General features: G+C 47.9%; 1 protein-coding gene across 1 annotated transcript; it reads left to right on the forward strand.

Annotated features, from left to right (window-relative positions):
* The first annotated feature begins 8,619 nt into the window (after positions 1-8,619).
* Positions 8,620-13,897, forward strand: ETFBKMT (electron transfer flavoprotein subunit beta lysine methyltransferase). Its single transcript, XM_075602684.1, has 3 exons — positions 8,620-8,933; positions 9,462-9,592; positions 12,347-13,897. Exons 1-3 carry the CDS (start codon positions 8,677-8,679, stop codon positions 12,688-12,690), a joined length of 732 nt encoding a protein of 243 aa, XP_075458799.1. The 5' UTR covers positions 8,620-8,676; the 3' UTR covers positions 12,691-13,897.
* The last annotated feature ends 260 nt before the right edge of the window (positions 13,898-14,157 follow it).

The following is a 14,157-nucleotide window of genomic DNA, read 5'->3' on the forward strand; positions in this document are numbered from 1 at the left end:
TGCTCACGCCTCAATCCCCCTCCTGCTCTGCTCACTCCTCGCTCCCCCCTCTACTCTCACGCCTCGCTCTCCCTCCACCCTCTGCTCTCACACCTCTCTCCACCTCCCACCTCTGCTCTCACACCTCTCCCCTCTGCTTTCATGCGCCTCTCCACCTCCTCCCTCTGCTTTCATGCCTCACTCCATCTAACCCCTCTGCACTCACACCTCGCTCCACCTCCCCCGCTGCTTTCATGACTCTCTCCACCTCCCCACTCTGCTCTCACGCCTCGCTCCACCTCCCCCCTCTGCTCTCACGCCTCCCTCCACCTCCACCCTTGCTTTAGCTACCCCCTCTGCTCTGGTGCTTCGCTTAAAGCAGGTTGCAGTTATGGTAACAGACTGTCAGCACTGCGCTGTCACACAGGCGCCAGGAGGGAACTTTAAGGAACTCAGGATTTTTCCTTCCCTGGCAGCGCTGCACAGAACCCTGCAGAAGTCTGTTTTACTAAGCAGGGAAATAGCCTGAGTCTGAGCATTGTATCAATATCTCTTTATAACCTTTTAGATAAAATCTGACTTTTCTGATCACTAGGGAAGTAAAATCTGAAGAGACAATGCTGCCGGTGTGACTTTCTCATGATGAGGATAATAGGCGATTCGGTCATGTAGTTCCTGTTGATAGTACTTTATTTCAGGAATACTATTTTTCTGTTCCCATTCTTGTACATAATAGAGTCTTTATGTCCCCTCCCACGTGTTACAGTCTGTTCCCCTGAAACCTGCATTTGATGACTGTCATGATAACTAGGTAATGATCTTGGCAAGATGGTTATCCAATATGAGACTGCTGTGACCCAGCTAGCCCAGTAACCCAAAGTGGTAAAATAATAAGTGCAATTTAGCGCTAGTGTGAACAATATTATACAGTGATACAAACAGTAGAACAAAACCTGTGATACAGTCTATGATGGAGGTAGTCCTTGAGCTGCCTGGGGGGTTGATCCGGTATCTTCCAACCAGATAAGAAGATTGTGTGGAATAACCTCCTATGGCGCTGAGGATAGGAAATGGAATAGAGTCTTGTACAATGGTTTTCTTCTTGTACTGGTAACCTCAGAGAAAGAGACAAGAGATAAACAGAGAACACCACAATAGTGTATTACCCTTGGGACAATAGATAATGTAATGGATAAGGTACAAAGAGCATTTATTGGTTAAAACAATTGTTACTACAATTGGAGTAAAACATGTTACTTATTAATAAACAGTTGATCAATCTCCTGCTGAATAAATGAGAAAAGCTTCCAAGCGCTTGTGCTTGAGGAAGCTGAGTTGCTCCGCCGTTGGTAAAAAACTGAAATCCTACTCACCGTCCACGAGTAGGACATGTGCAATGGTTCGGGGTCTTTTGCCAGGAATAACCGCTCGCCGTGGGGTGCAGACCGTCTGTTTGTGCGGGGAGGTCTCCTGCAATCCTCGTGGTCTCGTTGCCAACAGAGTTTCTTCCAAATGTCTCCTCGCTGACGTCACTGCCTGGTAAGCACAGCTACGGTGTCCCTGGATGGCCACAAACCTTCCTACGCATTTCGAAACTCCAATTGATGGGTTTCTTCGTCAGGGATGTTTGCTGGCCAGGATCTCCAATGTGGATCGCGTTGGATTGAGTTTGATGACGTCACGGTACGAGAGGTTCCAGGACCTCAAAATACCTGAGCCTCTGCACGCATGCGGAAGCGACTGCTAAAGCCACGCTGATGACAGATGCAGGGGATTACATCGTTTTTCATCTTTTTTTATCTATTCAAGGGCCCGTCTCCTCCTTACCGATCCACTTCACCCTCGGACATCCTCTGCCAAGCAAACTTTTGGATCGCTAGCAGACAGAGCAACGTGCTCACACCAGTCCTGGTGTGGAAATTTAGGAGGGGAGGCGAGTGCGCAGGCTCAGGCTCAGGCGGTCCAGCCATCTCTGGTCCACAGGGGATGGAAAAGGAAGCGTTGGCCCTCTGAATCCCGGCGAATCTGGAACCTCTCGTACCGTGACGTCATCAAACTCAATCCAACGCGATCCACATTGGAGATCCTGGCCAGCAAACATCCCTGACGAATAAACCCATCAATTGGAGTTTCGAAATGGGTAGGAAGGTTTGTGGCCATCCAGGGACACCGTAGCTGTGCTTACCAGGCAGTGACGTCAGCGGAGGAGACGTTTGGAAGAAACTCTGTTGGCAACGAGACCACGAGGATTGCAGGAGACCTCCCCGCACAAACAGACGGTCTGCACCCCACGGCGAGCGGTTATTCCTGGCAAAAGACCCCGAACCATTGCACATGTCCTACTCATGGACGGTGAGTAGGATTTCAGTTTTTTACCAACGGCGGAGCAACTCCGCTTCCTCAAGCACAAGCGCTTGGAAGCTTTTCTCATTTATTCAGCAGGAGATTGATCAACTGTTTATTAATAAGTAACATGTTTTACTCCAATTGTAGTAACAATTGTTTTAACCAATAAATGCTCTTTGTACCTTATCCATTACCTTATCTATTGTCCCAAGGGTAATACACTATTGTGGTGTTCTCTGTTTATCTCTTGTCTCCTTCTCTGAGGTTACCAGTACAAGAAGAAAACCATTGTACAAGACTCTATTCCATTTCCTATCCTCAGCGCCATAGGAGGTTAGCCCAGTAACCCGCTGAACAATTCCAGGTACTGATGCACACTGAGGACCGGGGAAAGGTGACTGACAGGGGTTGTACCAGAGTGGGGGAAAAAGATAGTCTCCAAGTACAACCCGCCATCAAAGAAGACCCTCTCACGCCTCGCTCCCCTCCCCACTCTGCTCTCACGCCTCGCTCCCCCTCTACTCTGACGCCTCCCTCCCCCGACCCTCTCACGCCTCGCTCCCCTCCCCACTCTACTCTCATGCCTTGCTCCCCCTTCCCCCTCTGCTCTCACACCTCCCTCCCCCGACCCTCTCACGCCTCGCTCCCCCTCCCCCTCTGCTCTCACGCCTCGCTCCCCTCCCCCTCTGCTCTCACGCCTCGCTCCCCCTCTGCTCTCACGCCTCGCTCCCCCTCTGCTCTCATGCCTCCCTCCCCCCTCTGCTCTCACACCTCACTCCACCTCCCCGCTCTGCTCTCACGCCTCCGCCCCCCTTCCCCCTCTGCTATCACCCCTCCTCCGCCCTCTGCTCACACCTCGCTACATCTTCCCCTCGGCTCTCACACCTTGCTCCCCCTCCCCCTTTACTCTCACACCTCGCTCCGCCTCCCCTCTCTGCTCTCATACCTCGCTCCCCCTCCCCCTCTCTGCTCTCACACTGCCCACACCCGTTTGCTGTAATGCCTCGCTCCCCCTCCCCACTCTGCTCTCATGCCTGGCTCCCCCTCTCTGCTCTCACCCCCTCTGCTCTTATACCTCGCTCCCCCTCCCCCCTCTGCTCTCACGCCTTGCTCCCCTCTTCCCCTCTGCTCTCACGCCTCGCTCCACCTCCCCTCTGCTCATGCCTCACTCCCCCTCCCTCTCCTCTCCCCTCTCACACCTCGCTCCCCTCCCCCCCTCTGCTCTCACGCTTCGCTTCCTCTACCCCTCTGCTCTTCCTCCCCCTCTGCTCTCACACCTCAACCCCTCTCCCCACTCTGCTCTCACACCTTGCTCCACCTACCCCACTGCTCTCACGCCTCGCTCCTCTTCCCCCCTGCTCACGCCTCACTCCCCCTCCCACCTCTGCTCTAACACCTCTCCACCTCCCCCCTCTGCTTTCATCCCTCTCCACCTCCCCCTCTGCTTTCATGCCTCGCTCCACCTCCCCCCTCTGCTCTCACGCCTCGCTCCACCTCCCTCCTCTGCTCTCACACCTCGCTCCACCTCCCCCCTCTGCTCTCACGCCTCGCTCCACCTCCCCCCTCTGCTCTCACGCCTCGCTCCACCTCCCTCCTCTGCTCTCACACCTCGCTCCACCTCCCCCCTCTGCTCTCACGCCTCGCTCCACCTCCCCCCTCTGCTCTCACGCCTCTCTCCCGATCCCCCCTCTGCTCTCACGCCTCGCCAACCGCCCCCTCTGCTCTCACGCCTTGCTCCCCTCTGCTCTCACGCCTCTCTCCACCTCCCCCTCTGCTCTCACACCTCACTCCCCTTTCCCCTCTGCTCTCACGCTTCGCTTCCTCTCCCCCTCTGCTCTCACGCCTCACCCCCCCTCCCCACTCTGCTCTCACGCCTCACTCCCCCTCTGCTCTCACACCTTGCGCCACCTCCCCCCTCTGCCCTCACGCCTCGCTCCTCTTCCCCCCTGCTCACGCCTCAATCCCCCTCCCGCTCTGCTCACTCCTCGCTCCCCCCTCTACTCTCACGCCTCGCTCTCCCTCCACCCTCTGCTCTCACGCCTCTCTCCACCTCCCACCTCTGCTCTCACACCTCCCCACCTCCCCCCTCTGCTTTCATGCCTCTCTCCACCTCCCCCTTCTGCTTTCATGCCTCACTCCACCTCCCCCCTCTGCTCTCACGCCTCTCTCCACCTCCCACCTCTGCTCTCACACCTCCCCACCTCCCCCCTCTGCTTTCATGCCTCTCTCCACCTCCCCCTTCTGCTTTCATGCCTCACTCCACCTCCCCCCTCTGCTCTCACGCCTCGCTCCACCTCCCCCGCTGCTCACACCTCTCCACCTCCCACCTCTTCTTTCATGACTCTCTCCACCTCCCCCCTCTGCTCTCACGCCTCGCCCCACCTCCCCCCTCTGCTCTCACGCCTCCCTCCACCTCCACCCTTGCTTTAGCTACCCCCTCTGCTCTGGTGCTTCGCTTAAAGCAGGTTGCAGTTATGGTAACGGACTGTCAGCACTGCGCTGTCACACAGGCGCCAGGAGGGAACTTTAAGGAGCTCAGGATTTTTCCTTCCCTGGCAGCGCTGCACAGAACCCTGCAGAAGTCTGTTTTACTACGCAGGGAAATAGCCTGAGTCTGAGCATTGTATCAATATCTCTTTATAACCTTTTAGATAAAATCTGACTTTTCTGATCACTAGGGAAGTAAAATCTGAAGAGACAATGCTGCCGGTGTGACTTTCTCATGACGAGGATAATAGGCGATTCGGTCATGTAGTTCCTGTTGATAGTACTTTATTTCAGGAATACTATTTTTCTGTTCCCATTCTTGTACATAATAGAGTCTTTATGTCCCCTCCCACGTGTTACAGTCTGTTCCCCTGAAACCTGCATTTGATGACTGTCATGATAACTAGGTAATGATCTTGGCAAGATGGTTATCCAATATGAGACCGCTGTGACCCAGCTAGCCCAGTAACCCGCTGAACGCTGAACAATTCCAGGTACTGAAGCACACTGAGGACCGGGGAAAGGTGACTGCAAGGGGTTGTACCAGAGTGGGGGGAAAAGATAGTCTCCAAGTACAACCCGCCATCACAGAAGACCTGGGGGGGGGGGGTGTCCAAGGTGGATTGTGCCAAAGGGGGGGGGGGGGAGGGCAGAGAGAGCTTCCCTTTACAGTCTTGCCATTTCCTCAGGGTCCCTAGGGATGGCAAGGTTTTGTGTGAGCGTGGGACTGGCTTGTAAGGCCTCGGCCAGGCTCCCTGCTGGCTTGCTGAGGCGCGCTGAGGCTCAGGGAAAGCGGGTGCTTTCCCTGGCCTTGCGGTTGCTTACCACACGCGCTGTCAGGGGGCGGGCCGGGGGCGGGCACGTCACTGGCCGGGGGTGGGCCAGTGACGTCACGGAGCTGGTTTGCCCTCATTGGGCGAACCGCTCACGTGACCGACCTGTCGCGCCGGCAAGCGGGGGAATTTTAAATTCCCCTAAGAGCTACGCTTCCGCGCGCTTGCGGAAGAGCAGGTGAGCCCCTACTAAAGCCGCTCTAATTGCGGCTGTAGGGGCTCAGTGCTGAGTGGGAGCGCGCGTCAGCGAGCTTCCGCCAGCAAGCAGGGAACATGGCCGAGGCCTAAGGCAGACCCTTTCGTTCATTTTAAGGAGGGAGGTGTCATGATAATGTCATGAGATATCAAGTATTTTAATCCATCTGGTGCTTTAGGGGTTAAAAAAATAGTACATCTTGGCTTTAAAAATGCCATATATTGGGTTGTGACATGTCCAGGCTTGTCGTGGGTGCTGCGTTCAAACTGAACTTAATGGGGGGGGGGGGGGGGGAGCTGTCATGGATTGCCCACTAAAAGTGACACATGTGTGGTTTGCAGGGGGGGGGGGGGGTATTGTAGACACTGAGCGGATACTGGTCTGTTGGCTTCAAAGAAAGCTAAATGTTTGTGAGTGATCGCTAGTACATTCCAGAGAGGGGGGACCCGCGGGTTATGCCCTTTATTAAAAATGAGAATATCATGTGACGTCCTCTGCTGAACATGCTAAAAATTGCATGTGTGTTTCCGTGGAACCGAGTCACACATAATGATTACAGACACGTCAGGTCTAGCAGGTACTAAAAGACAGATATTAATATTTCTCATAATATTAGGATTACGCAGTTGAAGTATATAAAAAAACGGGTAAACACACAGATACCCAGTAAGCGCATATAAACCCCCAAATACATATATGTATATAAGTGTCAAAAGGAGTGTTACTGAGCGTGGCACTGTATACTACAAAAAACAAAACACAAAAGGGAGCCCAGAGCTACTTCCAATATGTCAAAAATACACAGTGAAATACAAAGGTTTAGTTTAACCCTTTGGCCAAAGCATTATAAGCCTGCGAGCCACTTCAAGGCATGACCACAATATCAGAGGTCCTAACATTAGCTGATTAAAATTCTTATTTACCTGTATAATTACAGGAAGAATGATTAGCCGTGTGTTGATACATTATTGAGCACACTGATATCTGTACATAAGGTAGATAAAGGCTACATCTAGTCCTGTGGCTCTCTGTACATATCCTCAGGACACAGAGCACTGAATATCAGAGGACTCCACACTACCACTGCTCAGTTATACTAGGATCATCGAGTCAACATCTTTCGCCACAGAGTGCAGTCGAGCAGTTAGTAACTATAGGATTGCAATACACTTACTATTTGCACTTTCCTATCCACTGACCATTTGTAGGGCTTACACCCTAGGTATACTCATACACTGGACAGCTTGATAGGGATGAGAGACTAGTACGTCAGTCTGCTCACCTATCCTGATAGTTTGCCTATTTTAATTCGCTTCTTTGTCACACGCAGCCTTCTATACACTCAGGCTTCATGCGCTTTATTTTATTTGGGAATAATTCTCTTCAATAAACTGATTTTATGTTCACATCACTATCCTAATAACTACTAACCTGCTGTTTCCACTAGGTCCCACAGAGACTTTTCTATAGCGAGAGCTCTCATAGTGGCGTTCCTGTTTCTTTTGGGGGGGGGGGGGGGGGGTGTGTGTGTGTGTGTGTGTGTGTGTGTGTGTGTGTGTGTGTGTGTGTGTGTGTGTGTGTGTGTGTGTGTGTGTGTGTGTGTGTGTGTGTATGTATATATATATATATATATATATATATATATATTATATATATATATATATATATATATATATATAATTAATTTTTATTTTTTCACAAGGGAATTTGTGCACCCACAGTTTGCCTCTCAGTAAGGTAACTATGATACGGGCTTCAGACAGATTTTAATTGCACTACTCACATAAGTTTATGTTTATTTAACCCCTTCAGGACTTTCACACATTTTTTCACTAGTCCATGGGACAACTATTACATATATTTAGTGTAGGTTCCTGCATACGGTTATGCCTTGCCATGGCATGCAGGCTTATAAATGCTTTGGCCAAAGGGTTTAACAAAATAACCCTTTTTCATAATACTGTATTATTATTTTAGCCTAATTGGATAGGAGTGCAGGAATTGTGTGTGTGTGTGTGTGTGTGTGTGTGTGTGTGTGTGTGTGTGTGTGTGTGTGTGTGTGTATTTTTTTTTTTTAAATAACAACAGCTTCGACATTATAAATTCAAGAACATTGCATTATAACATGAACACAATATCCATCATTACCACATTTATCTCAGGCCCCCTGGAGTCCCAGGATTCCTAATGCAGGTTAATATTAATGTATGAACATGTTCTCCCGGCTGCCATTAAACATGCTCAGGTTTGCAACCTGAAGCCTTTGATAGCCCGGGATATTTACCGGTCTCCAAACTGCAAAAAGAGGGAATTCTGACCCCAAAATAATCCACACCCCATTGTTGTTTCTACTGGGATTTAATCTCAGATAAATCTGATGCTGCTCTCCGCTGAAATGAAATCTCAGCTAAACCTGGTGCTGTTTTCTGATGGAATTTAATCCCAGATAACCCTGCTGCTAGTTTCTGCTGAAGTTAAATCTCACATAAACCTGATGCTGTTTTCTGGTGGCATTACACCTCATTTAGATCTGGTGCTGTTTTCTGGTGGCATTACACCTCATTTAGATCTGGTGCTGTTTTCTGTTGGAATTATAACTCCGAAAAATCTGGTGCTGTTTTCTGCTGTTGCAGCCAGGGTACTTCTCTTTGTAGACCATTTACATTGTAACCCCTGCAGTGCTGGAGGGGGCCGAGGAAACGCATTGCAAAGCACTGAAGAGGTTCAAGAAATTAACTGTCACTTCCAATTTGCTGCAGAACCCAAGAGTGAGAGGTGAGGGATCCGGGGGAGGAATATCCCGGTGCACACAGCACAGCCCATTGCGGCGTTACCATGCTGCTGGGCAGGAGCTGCCCGCGGTGGCTCAGTGCGGGAGCCGCTCCGGTCATTTGTATGCGCAGTAGCAGCGCCACCTGCCTGCGGAGCTTGGTACTGCAGAACACCGAGGTGGTGACCGAGCACCTGACCCCGGAGATCCGCCTGCGCCTGCTCACCCCGAGCTGCAAGTTGTGGCACCTGCGGCCCGAGCTTTGGCCCTACGGGGATCCGTACTGGGCCATCTACTGGCCTGGGGGGCAAGCACTTGCCAGGTGAGGGCGCAGAGACAGGCAGCTGAGCGGTCACTTCGAGAACAAGGGCACCCTCTAGTGGCTGCATGCAGAATAGCAATAATACAAGCAGGAATACAATGTTATGACTGCAATCATATACAGTATACTGTAGGTGTAGAGTGTAGACAGAGAAGGAAGGTACAAGTGATACTTTTAATATATAGTATACACCAGGGATTATAATAAGTATTCATAATGATACGTTGTGTTGTTATTACAATTATTATTAAAATAGATTGCTACAACATTATTCTAATATATAATAATCAGTAACAGTTACCATTATAAAATAGATTGCAGTGTAGCGAGTCGGTTAATGTGTTTGTTGCAGTTTAATTGTATTATATGCAGTTGTGGAAATGCCTTAACCCTGTCACTGCTAGAGCAGTGTGTTGTAAGCCTCTCTGGCAGGGAAGGTGTTACAAGTGACCTCCGCATACTTTGTTTGTTGCACCTTTTAATTCCCCACTGAGATTTGACATGTCTGCACTTTGCTTTGTCTCGTAGGTACCTGTTGGACAATCCAGAGGTGGTAAGGAGGGGCCAGGTACTGGATTTTGGAAGTGGGTGTGGGGCTGCAGCTATTGCAGCTGAGATGAGCGGAGCCTCCTATGTCTTGGCCAATGACATTGATCCAGGTAATATTTGCACCCAATGCTGTATTTGCCATTGGAATTCACTAGGACACATAGGCCAATATAGATACAGGAACATGTTTAGTAGGGTGTATAGTATATAGTAAAAACTGCCAGCGACAGCAGAACATCAAGTTGTGGTATGTCATTAATATGGCAGTTACATGAAAGGGGTAATCCCTCCTAGCACAACAAGTGTAGTAATGTCAGTGACATGTTTAAGATGTTAAATCTGAGTGATTAGCACTTTTTTTTTAGTCTGAATATAACACCTAAATATTTTCACATTATTTTATAAACATTGTAAGCTGAGACTTGGGACGGGATTTATTTCCTCTGGCTGCTCCTTTTATTTTACCTCCGTTTATGTTCAACAAGTTTGCACAGGCAAAGCCCCCCTCCCTTATCTTTATTGGTTCTCTGATAAGGACAGGCAGGGCCGCAGACAAATTTCCTGGGGCCCAGGGCTAGAGTTGTGACCAGGGCCCCAGTTTTGCGAGGCCCCCCCCCCCCAATTTCACTGCTCATGAGCCCCCTCTATTTCCCCCTCTTCCCATGTATTTCTCTCCTCTCCATCACACTCCCTCTCTTCCTCACTCCCCCCTCCATCAATTACCCCACTCTCACTCAATCTCTCCCCCCGCATGTACAGTCATGTGAAAAAGAAAGTACACCCTCGCTGAATTCTATGGTTTTACATATCAGGACATAATAACAATCACCTGTTCCTTAGCAGGTCTAAAAATTGGATAAATACAACCTCAGATGAACAACAACACATGACATATTACAGTGTCATAAATAAATCATGACACGGTGTAATGTCATGTGTTGTTGTTCATCTGAGGTTGTATTTACCTAATTTTAAGACCTGCTAAGGAACAGATTATTGTTATTGTCCTGATATGTAAAACCAGTGTGTACTTTCTTTTTCACATCACTGTGTATATATATATATATATATATATATATATATATATATATATATATATACACATATATATATATATATATATACACACCCACACACACACCCACCTGTGCCCCCCATATGGAGTAAATTACAGGTCATGGAAAATAACCAAAAAATACAAAACTACAATTCTATATCTAGTTCAAACTGACCGTCACACAATATTTGATGTCTCTATACCCCGGGCTTGTGGCTTACTAAGTCAGCATGTTACTAGATTACGTTTGCCAATTAAAAACATGAGAAGTGGTTTCTTATCTCCAACTCCCAATAGCCTTGGGACTCATAGCTCACACATTCCTAAGTGGGGGTGCTGTGTGGGCTGGCATCGTACTGAGAGCGATACACATTTTCACATCTCTCATACTTCATACAAAATAACAAAATGACTGCTGAGACAAAATGGTTAACAGACGGAGACAAACAAAATGGCTGCGTAGATCCTATTGCCCCCTCCTTGAGACCCCCCCTCACTATATCAGTCGTTCACAATATAAATATACATATATATAGCAACTGTAAATATTACTGTATGCTCATTTGCATGTCTCAGACAGGTCTGCAACCCCGCCTTTCACCATTATCACCCAGCACACAGCACTTCCACTGCAGCAAGGGATTCTGGGAAATGACATGCAAATGAGCACAGTGACACCTTTTGTCTCAAGCTCACATTACATGAACAACCCTTAAGCCAATGCATGCTGCTTTAAACACAGCTTTTAAACATAGGCTGGGATGAGATGCAAAGCCAGTAATCCCACTCACAGACATGTTTCAACGTGGGTCTCTTCAGTGTGAGCTTGGTTGTACTGGCTTTGCTGGATGAGATATATATATATATATATATATATATATATATATATATATATATATATATACACACACACACACACACACACACACACACACACACACACACACACACACACACACACACACACACACACACACACACACACACACACACACTCTCTCTACCCCTCCCCCACACAGACACACAATCTCTCTCTCGAAACACATAAACTCTTCTCCCTCCGGGACACAGACACACACACACGCACACTCTGTCTCTTTAAGCGAGCTGATGCTTCCCCTCCCTCCTGTCAGCCAGAAGTTGACGGGAGAAGCAGGGAGAGGAAAGATAGCAGTGGCCGGGCGGCTGCTGCTGAGCTTGGGAGCCACCGGGTCACTGCTATGTGGGGGTGCGGCCGCTCCGCCGGGCCTGGGACAGTTGTCCCAGCTCTCGCTCCCCTGGCGGCCGCGGAACCCCGATCACTGGTCTAACAGCCTGCCGAGTTTCACCGGTCTAACAGCCTGCCGAGTTTCACCGGTCTAACAGCCTGCCGAGTTTCACCGGTCTAACAGCCTGCCGAGTTTCACCGGTCTAACAGCCTGCCGAGTTTCACCGGTCTAACAGCCTGCCGAGTTTCACCGGTCTAACAGCCTGCCGAGTTTCACCGGTCTAACAGCCTGCCGAGTTTCACTGAAGGAAGATTTAGATAAAAGATAAAACAAAAAAAAAACTAAAGAAATGGTGAAACTCCATGGACGTTTGATCCTGAACCACATGAATGCAATACATACAAGGCTGAATGAGGGACTGCATATATTACCATTTAATTGCTGTACTGGGTCATTATTATCTGCTGATCGGCTGTGCATGCTGATGGCCTGTGGGTATATTTTTTCACAACAGTTCAGATGTATAGCTGAAGGACTTTGTTACATTTTACTTTTGTACCCTCATATTACAATGTGTCCTGTTTTTTTCCCCCCTCCAGTTGCAGGAGCAGCTTTTAGCCTGAACTGTCCTCTAAACAACCTGAAGCCTTTGCCCTTCCACACTGAGCAAATAATAGGCAAGAATATGGAGAGCTGGAGCCTCATTGTCCTGGGTGACATGTTTTACGATGAACAGCTCTGTGACTCCCTCCACCGGTGGTTGAGAACTTGTATTCACAAACATGGGACCAGGGTTCTTATTGGCGATCCTGGCAGAGCCCAGTTTGTCAGTCACCCTATACAGAAGCAGCTGCACAAGTTGGCAGAATACCCCCTACTCGAATCCACCAAGCAAGAAAATTATGGTTTAACCACGAGCACGGTTTGGAGCTATGAACCCTGATTTAATTATTGCCGTAATCGTGCTGAAAATGAGCGTGCCGGGGGTAACTGTGCGGGGTCCTACCACATATGCATGTCTATTGCAGGAGTGGCCAACTCCAGTCCTCAAGGGCCACCACCGGGTTTGGTTTTAAAGATATCCCTGCTTCAGCATAGGTGACTGTCATTGACTGAGCCACTGATTGATCCACCTGAGCTGAAGCAGGGAAACCTGACCTGTTGGCCACTCTTGGTCTCCTGAATAGAGAATTGAAATGTGAATGATCTTCTGCTCACCTCAGCTGACCTCCATCAATATCCCTTAAGAGATTCCAAACACGAAAAGAGAAACTATTTGCTTCGTGAAAAGACTTGTTTAATCTCTTTTGTTGTTGCTACTATACAGGTCTTTTTCATGGCGTTATAATCGTGTACATGTCTGCATCTTTAGAGGACCCTATACCTATTAAGGAGTAACAATACCATATATACTTACCTTGGGTTCATTGGACTCCACTACGAGGATTCTATATGATGATTTTAAATATTTGAGTGTTCTATTACTATGATGTATTAAAATTGTATTATTTTCGGTTTTTAGCCCATCACCTGTGATTGCTATATACCTATCCAGCACTTAATAGAGCCAGAGACTAATCTAGCCATCTCTTACCCACCAGGCAAAGAGTGCATAATCTAGGGGTGCTTTATGACCCTATTTCTTTGGGTTTTCTGTTTTGTTGTAATCTCTGTAACACGAAGATATAGGAAATTAGAAATGTTAACAATTCATCATATGTTCAATTTGAAGTGGGTTACATTTTTTTTAACCATAATCATGAGTGTTATGGTACTATATTGCAATGAATACTACAATTGTAGATTCAAACCTAAGCTTCCACTATTATTTTACAAGAATAGACAAACTCCAATTTGCAACACCAGCCTGCAGAGGGCGCTAGCAGAAAACAAATTATTTTCCAACCAAATATCCATCAGTAAATATAACGTCAAATGTTGGCTCGTTCTTTACAAACTGTAATAATGATATTCTTTCTCGTGCTATTTAGTGAACATGGAGGTTTGGGTTGCGTTCCTTTTTCAGTAGAGATGGGTAAACTTTAGTCCGTCAATATATATATTTTTTTGCACTTTTTATAGTTTAAAAAAAAAAAACATTTTTGCTCGAACTTTTTAACCAAAAAAGTTTGAGAGCGGATACCTCTAAATAGTCACTTATATTCAATCTGCAGATAAACCTGGGTCACACCTGAGATTTGCAGAATTCCCAGGTAGCTCAGCTACAAAAAAAAAAATCCAACTTTTTGCATGGTTCGAACCTGGCTGAAAAGTTTGCAGGTCTCCTATTCTGGAAGGAAATGTGTTTGATTGTAAGTTATCAGAAACATCTTCTGGTTCCAGATTATCTTTGCCAGCATTGTGCCAACCGTGTTGAACTGAACTCAAGTAAATGTGCAACTTCAAGTTT

Source organism: Ascaphus truei, chromosome 5 (assembly GCF_040206685.1).
Source record: "Ascaphus truei isolate aAscTru1 chromosome 5, aAscTru1.hap1, whole genome shotgun sequence".
Taxonomy (NCBI): domain Eukaryota; kingdom Metazoa; phylum Chordata; class Amphibia; order Anura; family Ascaphidae; genus Ascaphus; species Ascaphus truei.

Bases quoted from the DNA above. Each gene is read 5' to 3' on its own strand.
- ETFBKMT (XM_075602684.1), top strand. From the start codon at position 8,677: ATGCTGCTGGGCAGGAGCTGCCCGCGGTGGCTCAGTGCGGGAGCCGCT. The intron at 8,934-9,461 runs GTGAGGGCGCAG...TTTGTCTCGTAG, and splicing joins GGGGGGCAAGCACTTGCCAG to GTACCTGTTGGACAATCCAG. The intron at 9,593-12,346 runs GTAATATTTGCA...TCCCCCCTCCAG, and splicing joins GGCCAATGACATTGATCCAG to TTGCAGGAGCAGCTTTTAGC.